Source organism: Ambystoma mexicanum, chromosome 2p (genome assembly GCF_040938575.1).
Source record: "Ambystoma mexicanum isolate Mex_15411 chromosome 2p, UKY_AmexF1_1, whole genome shotgun sequence".
In the NCBI taxonomy this organism is placed as follows: Eukaryota; Metazoa; Chordata; class Amphibia; order Caudata; family Ambystomatidae; genus Ambystoma; species Ambystoma mexicanum.
The window spans coordinates 1,461,679,319-1,461,693,019 of NC_090923.1; the positions used below are offsets into that span (position 1 = coordinate 1,461,679,319).

The 13,701-nt window shown below is 43.6% G+C and overlaps 1 protein-coding gene and 1 non-coding gene across 7 annotated transcripts in view; both read right to left on the reverse strand.

Annotated features, from left to right (window-relative positions):
* FANCA (FA complementation group A) overlaps positions 1-13,701 on the reverse strand; it is a 3,206,914-nt gene that overhangs the window by 2,676,344 nt on the left and 516,869 nt on the right. For all 6 annotated transcript variants that reach the window (XM_069646037.1, XM_069646039.1, XM_069646038.1 and 3 more), the window contains exon 8: positions 9,840-9,922. In XM_069646037.1, the coding sequence (XP_069502138.1) occupies positions 9,840-9,922 (83 nt within the window). The remainder of the gene's footprint in view (positions 1-9,839; positions 9,923-13,701) is intronic.
* On the reverse strand, positions 4,322-4,485 carry LOC138568204 (U1 spliceosomal RNA). The gene has a single exon (XR_011302559.1). It is a non-coding gene; the product is annotated as a U1 spliceosomal RNA (small nuclear RNA).

The window sequence follows — 13,701 nt, forward strand, 5'->3', positions numbered from 1 at the left end:
CGTGCTCCCTATCTCTCAGAAACAAAAGATTAGGCACCAGATTCCGCATTCGCCCAACCCGTAGTAACCGCCCCAAGCAAATACGACATACTCCAGCCTGCTCATCTAATGCGCCTGCCAACAGCAAACCCCCCCTACCGAGGCAAACTTGCCGGTTATTAAGGGCGCCCTCATCAACGCCAGATCCCTCCCAGCGCACGCTTTAGATCTAGCAGACCTTATAACTTCGTCTGATCTTGACTTCATTGCCATTCATTGTCCCATGCCCTCCCTCCCGGCTTCAGCATAATGAGATGCGACCGTACCTCAGCCTCCCACTCTAGAGGTGGTGGCCTAGCCATCATCCACAAAATCTCTTTGGATTTAAGAGAATTGAACAACACTAAACTTGAGTCTGCTGAACTACTATCAGTCAAACTCGCACTAACACCCAATCAAACAGCCACCCTCCCCCTAATCTACAGGCCTCCAAGCCCCGCACCTTCCTTTGTTGGCGAAATATCCACCCTCCTCCTTGACGATGCTAAAACAAACTCACAAATTACTATCCTTGGCGACCTTAACCTGGGACTTGGCGACCCCAAAAATCCTACGGCACTAGATTTAGAAAACGCCCTCTCTAACTCTGGCTTCACTTTGCACTTCCAAGAGCCTACGCATTCTAAAGGTAGGACCCTTGACTGGCTAGCCAGCACTAACTGCAATATTAATGTCCTGGCCATTACCCCTTGCCTATGGTGAGACCACCACATTATCACCTTCAATATTGTAGCTTCTCTTCGCATGCCGTCCTTGATAGCGCCTGCCCTCCCGACCAGAAACAAAAAGGACATAATCAAGGAGAAACTTCTCCCTTTGCTACTCCCTACGCTCAAAAAGGCCACCGACTCCTGTAATGACCCTACTACCTTAGCTGATATCTATAACTGCAGCATGCTTACAGCCATAGACTCTATGGCCCCATCAAATTGAGGAACGCCAAACAACGGGCACATCTGAACTCTTGGTTTACTCCACAGTTAAGAGTACTCTGCAAAACTAAGCGCTGCGCCGAGAACCGCTGGAAAAGCCACCCTTCCGACGCACACAAAGATGACTTTTTCCTGGCATCGCTCACCTACAAAGCAGCCATCGTAGAGGCGAAAAAGAGTCCCTTAAAAACCTCATTGTGCAAGCCGACTCTAACTCTAAGCAACTCTTTAAGATCCTAAAAGAGCTCGAAACCCCCGCAACCCACCCCCACCCGACACCTGCATCAAAGACAGCAAATGGTGTGCCAACATTCAGGCAGCGTTATTGAATAAAATCACCATGCTTCAATCTAAAATCACAGCTAAACAAGACAGCCTAAAATTCAACAACCACCCCCCCATCTCTGCTGAGGCCCTCTCCCCCATCCTGCCCAACCTCAAACAATTTGCCTTTTCACCACTCACTACTACGGAGGTGGAAAACATCATCCTGAAGATCAAACCATCCAACTGCCAGGGTGATCCCTGCCCTGCCATGCCCCAATTATCAAGGAATCTGCCCACGACCTTGCCCCATTTATCACATCCTTTATCAACGCCTCCTTCAAAACAGGAACTGTCCCTGACAATCTTAAAGATGCATGGGTGATCCCCCTGCTTAAAAAACCTTCCCTTGACCCTAGCATAGCGACCAATTACCGACCCATTACTACTGTCCCGTTTCTATTAAAAATGTTAGACAGTGCAGCATACCTGCAAATCCAAGAGTATTTGGAGGCCAATAATCTTCTTGGTCTTAGACAATCCGGTTTCCGACCTAAACACGGAACAGAGACAGCCTTACTTGACTTAAAAACTCAAATTGAAGTTCTAAAGGACAATGGCAAACTTGCCTTGAAATTCCTACTTGACCTCTCCGCGGCCTTCGACTTGGTCAATCATCATATCCTATGCAAGCATCTTCAATCTGCAGCCCACTTCTCGCCTTCTGCTACGGCCTGGATCAAATCATTCTTGAGTAATAGATCTATGCGGGTTTTTTCCCAATCTGCAGCTGCAGATCCTTCCCCCATTCTCTGCGGCGTCCCCCAGGGCTCGTGCGTGTCACCAACACTTTATAATGTTTTTACAAAACCGCTCTTTGATGTACTTGACTATCTGGGTGTCTCCTATACGAATTACGCGGACGACACCCAGATACTCATTTCCATCACTGGAGACTACTTGGCTGACACCAAGGCCCTGAACGATGTCTACCTGGTCATCCAAGCTTGGAGGGCACAACACCAGTTATGCCTCAACGATGACAAGACTGAGCTCCTCATCTTGGGCACCATGCAACGTCTTAGTAAACTCGAGCCATCCTACCAATCATTTATCATTGATGGCAACATCATCAAAGTTTCAAAAGACACCAAAACCTTAGGCGTCTACCTTGACGCCACCCTTTCCCTATCCAGACAAACTAACACAGTCAGATCGGCCTCAGCCTACACCTGCAAACTCATTGCAGCTTACAGGCCATTTCTGACAACCCCAAATACAGTCACATTGGCCAGAACCCTCATCATGGCCAAAATCGACTATGGGAGCGCCCTCTACCTAGGAACAAGCTAAGAGAACCTGAAGGCCTTAAACATCCCGTGAAACCACCACATCTCTGATTTTAGATCCAACCTACACTGGCTTCCGGTCAAACAGAGAATTTCATTGAAAGCCTTAAGTCTTACTCACAAATGCCTTGCCAACCAAGCCCCCCCCCGTACCTCTGCAGTCGACTAGCCCGCCACGTGCCTACCCGCCCGCAAAGAACTGCCCAGACCAACTGCCTAACCATTCTCAGGTTCAAACTTCAAAAAGCGGGTGGATCTAGCTTCCCCATCCTAGCTTCCAAACTTTGGAATGCCCTCCCCACCACCATCAGATCTGAAGAATGTTTCAGCGCCTTCAAATCCAAAACGAAAACCTCGCTCTTCAACCAGCCTTGAATCCTGAACTTCTTACGCTTCTGGGAGCCTGTCCCAGGAACACACCTGCCCCAACTTCTACGCTGTAAATATGTATATCATTGTATGCTCTGTATACTTGCACTGTCCTAAAAGATGAATATATGGATTCCTATGTAACCATGTCCAAGTTGCGCCCAGATGCCTCCGGGCCTGAAGGTGCGCGTTACAAATAAAACAAATACAAATACCACTACCACTCCCCCTCCTCCTCCTCTACCTCTATACCTCTACACTTTACACTCTCCACTCTCCACTCTCGCATGCAAACAGTCCACAGACCGACCTCATTAAAATAGCCTTCTCACTCCTTTCGCTTTCGCCTCCTCTGGTCTCTTGGACGTCTTCCTCCACCTCCTGTCCTCAACCAACTAGCCCACTCTCAATCATTCACATGCACCTACTTAAATACCCCAGCACCTCCCAGGATTGGCCATTTACCTTAACCAATCGCTTACCTGGCGCTCCAGGGTGTGTGTCATGGGAAGTTCATGGGAGGCTTCAAAAGGGCTTGCAAGCCCTGCCTCTTTTCCAACATGGACCCTGATGGGATCCAGGGACATTGGATGTGAAAGGCCTCCATGTGGCCTTTTAATATAATACCATCCTTGGTGGTTGAGTGGGGTAATGGTCTTTGTGGAGGCCTTTATTTAATAATTAAATATTCCCTTGTGGCATAGTGGTTTTTATGGTCTTCATGGAGTCTCCTTTCCTGGGCGGTGTTGTGGGTGCCGCGGCACGCCCTGGTGGCATGCAGCCTCTTGCCGCATCCTCTGCCGTTGAGCGGCCATATTGCTGTCCTCTCTGCACCCTGCCGCAGGATGCATTCTGCTTCACCTGCCGTTGCTTAGCTCCGACGGTCTCCCTGGGCCCTGTTGCGGCCTGGAGGCCACCATCTGTCCAGGTAAGGATGGGTGGGATAATGGGGGGGACCTGCCCACACACTGTCACCGTGGTCGGGTTGGGGTGGGAGTGGTTCCAATGCTGGCCCTGTCAGATACTCCAAAACCATGATACAAATGAATAAGGACCTTTCCAGATTTCAGCCTCTATTGCAGGCCGAAAAGATAGACGAAGGTATGGAAGGACAATAGACTTCTGAATGGCCAGCCGACAAATGCATGAAAACTTGCCCTAAGCACCTGCCGCAAGACTAGCAGCATGAGGGAATATCTGTACTAGGACTTCACTTATGGCCACAATCTATGGCACTAGGGTCTATCATGGCATATGTCATTCAAAGTTCCTCTGGTGTAAACAAGGTTTCCCGCACAAAATGTTTAAGCCAGAGAAGCTTTATTTACAAACTTTCTGCCACAAAGGAAACCATATATTTTTTTTTTCCAGGGGAAAGCGCAAACGCAGTCCCCCACCACCAGAAACCATGCAGTCGAGCATCCCGCACTCAGGGACACCGCAAGGGTCAGCACATCGGGCGTGCAACGGACGAGCCCCACCCTGGGAGAACCACCCCAGCAACCATGGCGTCTCCCCTGCCAGGTAACCATATTGTATTCAAGCCTGGAAGAAAGTCCTTAACCAGAGGGACCTGTAGTGTTTTAATGTAGCAAGTAAATCACACAATAATGTCTGCTGAAAGGTATTCTTCAATGCGAGGGACCACCCGCTCTTAGGTTATACTGAGGAGCAAAAATGTGTTCAGATGACAAACATGGCTCACAGTAACCTGTTTTTTGGGCCTACCTGTAAGCAACCCAGATATACACAAGTTCAAAAAAATATGTTATGAACATCTCTGCCTTAGGTGGCTCCCTCAACTGGAAACTGCCCAGTAGTATGAGCAGTGCACACCCCCACAAAAGAAACCCGGGACATAAAGGTTCTGGGAGGACATCTGATGTCCCAAAGCTGACATTGATCGGCAAACAGGCCAGACAAAAACGTTCTACACATATAGCTCCTGTACTCATCAATAAACAGTTCACAAGATTAGTTTGGAGACCGTGAGCTGTCGACAAATTCAGTTAAAACTGGATATTTCTCTAAACAATAATTCAGAGGACTTTACGGATACAACTAAGTTTGGTAAAGTTCTAAGCAAACCAATGAGACACTTTGTAAGAGATCTCCTGTCTAAGGCTTCAGCTCAAATTTTTAGAACCCACTGCTTTGATGAAGTTGCATTTCTAAGAAAAAAGAATTGAAACACAATCTGCATCTTCTAAGTAAAGAAAATGACTAATTCCATCTTATCAACAAAAAAACCCTGAAAACAATCTTACAAGAACTGGCTCAAGTCCAATTTTGATCCAGAGTATATATAACACCCGATTACTAAAGATAAATCATCTCGAGCCCTTGCACCAGATGGGCTGGCAGTGAGACCTTTAAGGGGGAATCCGGAGTTACGTACAGCTATTCTGTTAAAGTTTATTAAGGCCATATTATTGACGCAGTCCAGCCCTAGTTCTTGGAAAATTTCGCATATGGTCCCAATTTTTAAGAATGGACATAGGGCAATGGGCCTACAGTTTTGCAGGTAATTCCTACTTGGCACTACTAGCAAAATCTTTTCGGCTATAATTCTGAAGTACTTGGAAGAATGGACGAATCACTATGAGACTAGAGGTCGGAACCAGTCAGGTTTTCAAAAAGATATGGGTACCTCTTTAAACTGTTTCATTATCATTATTGCAGCAACAAGCCCATGTACGGAGTTTGCCTACATACTAGATTTTGTTTGGGTAAATCAAGCTAAATTATGGGGACAATTGAGCCATTTAGGTTTTCCCATGTCAAGATTCTTAGATATGCTCATCAGGATACAAGGTCACAATTTGTTTAGTTGCCAAGGTTTCCCTATAGGGCATCATGCCCACTCATTGCGGATTGCATCAAGGATGGCTTTGTTTAACATATACATATCGAACCTATGGAACGCTCTAGCCAAGTGTGCTGCATTTCTTCCTAGATTGGGTCACTCCCACATTAGTCACTTTTTTACGCTGACAATTATTGACTTAAACTATTGGTCTCTGACGACCTGATCCATTATCAAATTTTCACAGGACCTGTATCCAGAGCTTAATCATACTAAGACTAAAACATTGATCTTTAATCCCTTGACAAAGAGACAACTGAAATACAGCTGGTTCACAGGTAACAGACCGCTAGAACTTGTGACCAGTTGGAAGGACCCGGGCTCCGTTATTCAGCAAAGGTATGGTAAATTCTCCATATTGCTGATGTTAGAAATTATACAGAGGCATAATTCTCCTGAGTTTAATTTACGGTGCAGAGATGAATTCCGGGTGTAAAAATGAGAGGAAGATTTGGAGAAGAAATCTCAATCTTCCTATGGGGTCCCGGGGTGCTATCTGCTACGAATTGGGAGTTTGTTCATTACCATCTCCAATTGACTAGAAAGCATTGTTGCTTTATACTGAATTATTGACACCCTCCCCGCTTTCTCATTGCTTTGTCATAAAGTTTGACACAATCTTGCCTTACTTTAAACAACGGGATAACAAAGTGCCATATTATCTTAGACAAACTAGATGGGACAGCTATAAATGAGTTATTAATCCGATATCAGCGAACAACAAATATGGTGTCTGGATTGAATTACTATTAGAGAGCAGATCATAAATTACAAACTATTTACTTATCCTTCTCTAGTTGAAAAAACTCTGGACCAAGTCCACAATTATGTAAGTGTGTTCCCTAATAGAAGGTACAGATTAAATGTTCTCAGACTGGGATCCAATTGACTCCCAATTTGGGAAGTAATTGACTCACATTTCTTAAATTCTTAGGAACCTTCAATCGTGTAGACTTTGTAATGAGTCCGAGTTTATAGAGACTTTGGAACAACTCTTTATTGAATGACCTAGTGTGTACCTTAACCAATGTTTTTATTTTACTAGATTTGTAAATATTTGTCGTCTAGTTTCTGGAGGCATATATTAAGTGGCAGGCAGATTTCCTTTACCATAGTAGCTCTTTGTCTCTAGCATACTGGAAAATAGCTAGATTGTACTGGTTTCTTCTTTTTTTGTACCATGCTGTTTGTTAGTGCTTCTTTCTTTTCATAATCTAATAATATTTGTATTAAACCATACCACAATAACTTTTATTTAATGAAAAGGCCAGCAAAGGAAATTGAGTTAACAAAGTGTTTTATTAACAAGCGTGCAAAGGTATGGCCAAAACAAATAGTGTTTTTCATAAACTAAAGGTTGTCAGGAGAGTTCTTCTCCTCAGAGGGGCAGTGCTCTGGGAAACTATGAAGGGTCTGTATCTCATGAATCCAGAAGTCCAACGAACAAAAGGTTGTATACGAAAGCACAACATGTGTGTCCGGGTTAAGGGCCTGCAAACCGCAACAGGGGCAGCCAGAGCCCACAGAAGATAAGTGGGGCGAAAGGCAGATGGAGGGGGCGGAGGGTGCTCTGTGCAGCAGAGTGAGGCTTTGGCGAACTCCCTGAAATGGACTTGGAGAAGGCCAGGAACAAAAGACAGACCTTGCTGGTGTGGCCTTCTCAGCCTGGAATCTGCAAGGTCAGTCTTTTGTTCACGGTATTCAGAACAAGATCCAGGAAAAAGTATCCAAAGAAAATGTCTCTCATGAAAATAAAGTATTCCAACAAAGGTTCTGCCAGTAAGCCGTAAGTCCAGGGGATTGATGTCCACCAGCAAATGCTCACAATGCTTGTGCACTCACAGTCTCTGGTTTCAATGGCTCCCACACCTTGTTTTACACAGTTCTCAGAGTCCTTTCTCCTTGATTCTTAGCACTATAAAAGTGAGCTTGTTAGTGGATTCCATAAGTGGGGTTGTACGAGACAGGCCTTTTGGGATGGATTTGACCTAGAGGACAGGAGGCTGGCCCGATGCTGGGACAGGGCTCTCACTAGGTTACCCACTTTCTTTCTCTCACTCAGGGTTCTGCTCCTCCAGCCACCTTTTCCAATCCCTCCCTCTGCCCCAGTGTCTCACCTCAGGTTTGTCCCACAAATACTTGCCCTTTATTATTTGCCTTCATGGTTTTAACCTATTTTATCTTGGAGTCCACCATCTCAGTCTTAACAATTCTCTGCTCGCAACTATGCTGCAATACCCCCTTCTCCTAATCCTTTAATCGTCCTCCCACCTCACCTCCTCAGTTTCTCCTACTATCTCCTCCTTCACCACGTGGATAGCCAACTTTCCCCCTTCACTTCTTTCTGTCACCTGCCTTTCAGAGGTGTCCTCATTCCTTCACTCCCTTCAATATTTTCTCTGTTGCCCCTCTATTTCATTTTCCTGCATCTCCTGTTCTTTCCTTACATTCCTCTCATCAGTTTATTTCATTAGCGCACATTCTCCTCTCCTTCACCTCTTTGGGACCCTCTCACACAACACTTAAGATACTCCAAGTCTCTTTAAACCCTCCCAACTTCTTCACATCTTTGGCTCATCAGCCACAGATGCCACTCAGCCACCAAGTAGCGATTAGTGTAAGTTCAACTCCAGTTCAGAACCACTGAGCAATGCCCTGTGGGTAGGCAAATTGGCTGAAACGCATGCTTTTTGGCACACACATTTTGTTTTTCTTCCAAGGCATACATTTATCCACCCAAGACAGACAGGGTTCAAGTATGAGTAAAACCACATATGCATTTCTTCATCATCAATAGGGTATGTTTTGCAAACACCATCAATGTTATAGTGGGTATAAAAAAGCATGAAAGAAAATGGTCTGAAATGTTATATTAGAAAAGACCAACCACAACAATGAAACTATACTGCAGTGATGATCCTCTTATGAGGGTGAAACATGTATGTGGTTGTCTGCATCCCTGGACACCGTCTGCCTTAGGGAGTTAAATCTATGTACAAAATAGTGCTGCCCTAAGACTTTTCTGCAGCTTTTGAGCAAATTTGCATAACCACAATGCATTGTACATAAGCTCTGAAGTGGAGTTGAACGTCCAGCGAAGGCTACTGGATGATGCTGTGGCATGTGTGTCTAATTTGTTTGGGAGATGGAACTGGTGTCTTCAGCTGACACTACATGTTGGATTCTACCTCTACCCTCCACATTCTCCTCCCCAATATTCTCCTTATGATGTGCTTTGAGTAAATCACACAATTGTGTTTTTCTCTGGGAGATGGTGAAACAGAGCTTACAATTGTCCCCTCTTTGAAGAAAGATGCACTACATGCGTCTGGAATTGGCACAGTCGATATATGAAAGAACAGCTGGGAGAAAACCAAGTTCTGCTAGTCTCCAGATCTAAACAGAATGATGGCCAGTAACTTCCAGGCAGACGAGCTGGCAGTTTACAAGAACACACTAACATAAAAAGTCCCTGATACCGGCCTACCATCGTAGTAGTTTGACTGGTGCTCTGCCTAATCTTTCCACAGAAACAGGACCATCAGGAAATGCACCACAAATCACCATGTCACGTGGGACATCATTTTTTCATTCCTCGCCTTTCAATTCCAATGCAATGCATATGTGATGTGTAATCGGGGCTAATATCAACTGAAATAATTATAGAAATGTTGTGTAAAAGGGAAGACCAAGAAAGGAAAATTATTTTCACTGAAGTGGAAACTTATATAAAGAATATCTGGGAAATGTATGTTTTAACTTGGTTTCATAATAACATTCTTTCATTTGCACTCAATACTTTATAAGGATTGCGACAAAAGGGGCATGCACAATACAAACATATTTTGATTTAACAGCTTCTTCAAAAAGCACGTTTCAGTTAACCCACTAAATATAAATGCAGTCATTTCTGTCTGTATGGAACTGTAGAGAAAGGTCAGAGCTTTTCATGCCATAGGGACTAAAACCACACCATAGCCGAGGACTTCCATATCAAAGAAGCCACCACTGTGTTCTTACTTGTGGGGTTTTGTGCTCCTCAGTCCTCTTTCCCAGATTAAGAGTTCTTTGAAACCCATGCTGAATTAATGTGATGAGAATATCTGCAAACAGAAAATATTGTGCATTTGCATTATCCACTAAACATGAAGACGACCTGGAGCTAAACATACAAATTGTTCAGTAGTAGGCGTGGCTCCATAACTAGATACTACTAAGTCATTGTGATTTGAACAATCAATGCTAGATGTGCTATTTTTCACGTTCATTTTTTATTTGCTATCCTGAACACAAAAAACATTATACCAACTACACGAATTCAATCACTAACTCTGTGGGTTCAGCTTTAAGTACGTATTTTACATGTCAAACTCTTTTGCCATCTTTCTTTAGAGAGAATATGGTGGTCTAGTGTAGCAATACAATGCTGTGTTAAAGATGGCAGTGGTCCATGTAAATAACCTATAGTTGATATGGGGAGTGGTGGGTGTGTGCCTGAAAACAGGTACTGAGCTGAACTCAAACCTATTAACCGCATCTTACTTATTGTAATATTTGTCCAAGATAAAACATAAGATGCGTAACTTACACATCCCTGAACGTGTTTTCTACACATCATGACATGTGTGCACATGTATGTCCTCTACGCCCCATCCTTCACATTGTGGTCAGAATTTAATTTATTGGGTTCCTTTTGCTTACTTGAGTAGTCCCACAAACATTTTGCTAGCTTTTTAGTTTATAGACCTTCCGTTTGCTGTGAGATTCCTTTTTATTTACTGCCTTTTGTAACCCATATGACTACCGTGATTAAGTCTTATACATAGGCATAGGAAATGGGGTGCTCAAAAGGGTTGGGGCCACCCAAAGCTAGTGGAAGCTGGACCAGGAGGGGGTATACCAGGGATGCCCAGACCACTTACCTGCATCCCCACATTAAAGTAGTGGACAGTCACAGGCGTAGTCAACCTTTTGTCACCCATAAAGGTGGGCAGGAGCCCAAAGGATACAGCCCCAGAAAGTTTCAGCCACCCACACAGTAGAGCTAAGACCCCAGGGAACAAACATGGGGATGAGAATCTCAACCTTGGCCACCCTGATACGCAGAAATGTGGGAGAGCAAGGAAACCTGACACTCACCTCATTATCCCTAATGTCCCCAACATTAAGGCTAACCAAAATAAGGAACCAGGTCTCCTAGACCAAATCCTTCCCCAATAGTAAATATTTAGGGACCCAACCAACTCCGAACACGGACCCGGTACTGTAGCATAGAAAAAGGAGGCTCTTCCATAAAAGAAATGTTATAACATTTGTAAATCTATGATGAGCACGGAAACCATTTTTTAAATTTATGGTATTTATGTAGCGCCTTTATCCAAGGCGCTGAACAAAGGTAAAGCAGTGAAAAAGGTATATGCGAAATGACAATGCATGAAGAAGAATGACAAAAACATGAGACTGCCAATAATCAAGAAAACATAAGAAAAGGAAAAACAGACTGTAAGAGATGTAGTTTAAGACTTTTTGTTTTGAAAGACTCTAGTGAAAAGTGTCGACCAAAGAGGTAAAAGAAAGAAGGATTTGGGTGTCGCCATCATAAAAATGCACCGACACCCATGAGAAGAGATTAAAGAAGCCAGAGGGACCCAAGAACCGACACTTGCGGAACACTAATGGAAAGAGGATGAGAACTTTTTTTTATTATTTATTTATTTGGCTCAAAACGGTTTGCCAATTAGAAAACCTTTAGCCAATCAATCAATTTACAATCCAACCTACAAAGGCAGTCCCAAACCTAAAAGAAAAATTACAACCAAATGAAATTACAAATCATACTTAAAAGTGTCCTCTCCTTGTAGTTTACTAAGGAGAGACCCACAGTAAAAACTTTGGGTTTGTTCTTAGTTCATGGACGTTCCCCGGCATCTATATAGTTCTTCCTGTGTTGCTAGCAGATGCTTCATACAGTTTTTCAAATATCAACAACAGGAACCTTGTTAAGGCCAGGGTAATATGTGTTTTCTCTCCTTCAATTAAAATCCTCCACCAGTCTTCAGGGGACCTAGTTTCATACTTTGTCATTACTTTCCGCATAACAGAGTCTCTCTCGACTTTTAACTCTGGACACATCAGCACTAAGTGTTGAAGGGATTCTTCCACATTAGCTTTTTCACCTAGTTTGCAGATCGGCTCAGTAAGATATTCTTTTCTTTTACTTAGGACTTGTCGGGTTGGCAGAATGTTAAATCGGAAACGCATATATTGCCCTCTGAGAAACCAGTTTGAAGAAATTTGGATGTAACCGGGCAACACATTCAACTCCCTTGCCCCAGACCAAAATTCATCTCTATGTTTGTAGTTATATATTGCCTCTTGTGTCTCGATCCAATCGTTGATATATAACTTTCTTTTTACCAATCCTGGGTTTCTCAGCAGTGTTTCCTCTGGCTCGTTTAAGTCAGTGATAATCTTCTGGCAGATGCCTTGCCATTCTTTTAGAATATGTTCCCAGGCGTCCTTCACAGCCTTCTTTAGCTATCGATGACCTCCCTTTGGGGAATCTTCGAGACATTTCCAATAAAAAGATATCGATTTCCATAATAAGATAGTTTTCAATGAAGTAAGGGCAAGTTCTCTCCTTACGATATGAATAGGGATGCATTTGGTCAATCCCAAAACCGATTTCCAAAATATCCCCTCTGGACGAGGCCATATATCATCGGACATCATGAAGAATGTTTCAGCTCCATATGTCAAGATTGGGACTACTTTAGCCCTATAAAATGTTATTAGAGTGATTAATGAAAACCGACAAAATTTCTATAGTAGCAATCTGCCTTGTGCTGCCAAATATTGTGCTTTCTTACATACTATCGCTGTACTCGGTGCTTCACATGAACTGGTGTTAACGCATACACCCAGGTAAGCAAATGCATTCACCACACTGACCTTTTGCCCTTTTAGAAACCATGCCGGGATCTTCCTACTTCGCCCCCTATATGACTCGCCAAAGACCATGATTCGAGATTTAACAGGGTTGATTGTTAAGTTGTTTGCTTCCAAATAAGTTTGGTGATCATCCAGCTGGTGCTGTAACCCAATAGGAGTCTACTCTATGCAGACGACATCGTCGTTATTGACCAGTCTCCTGATGGTCGTATCTGATATTTTAGGGGGGGATGCACGTGTATACGTAAAGGCTTCATCAATGTTTGACAGAAACAATTAAAAAAGTTCTTGTGCAAGTGGACGGCCTTGTTTCAGTCTGACGTTTGTTAATATAGGATATGGCAAATTGCCTGCCTGGTCTAACTTGATTTTGATTGATGTATCATTATGGAGGTCTTTAATGTAGTCCAAAATCACTCCTGGGCATTGCCACTCATCAACATTAGACCATAGCTTGACTCTTAATTGAATCAAATGCTTTTGAAAGGTCAATGAACGCCAAATATACTTTTTGGCCTTTGCTAGATATGGTTTTGGCTTTCAAGAGATTAGGAAGATGTTCCACGAAGTACCAATGCCCATAGCGAAGCCGACTGCCATTGATCTTGATGGACAGTCTCCCTGCTCCATTTGACCAGAACTTTTATTATGATCGTGCCGAAGATTTTGCAGCCACATCCAATAACGCAATCGGACGGTAGTTGTCTGGGTCTGTTCTTAACCCCCTTTTAAAAATCGGGACAACCACCTCCGATTTCCAGGATGCTGGAACCTTCTCAAATTCCAAGATGCCTTTATATAACTGATGGGGAAAGGTTGCCCATAACCTGGTGTGTTGTTTTAATAAGACATTCGTTAGTCCATCTGGGCCAGGGGCTCTCAAGTTTTTAAGTCTCTTGATAATTTCTTCGACTGTTGAAATCTCGTTATC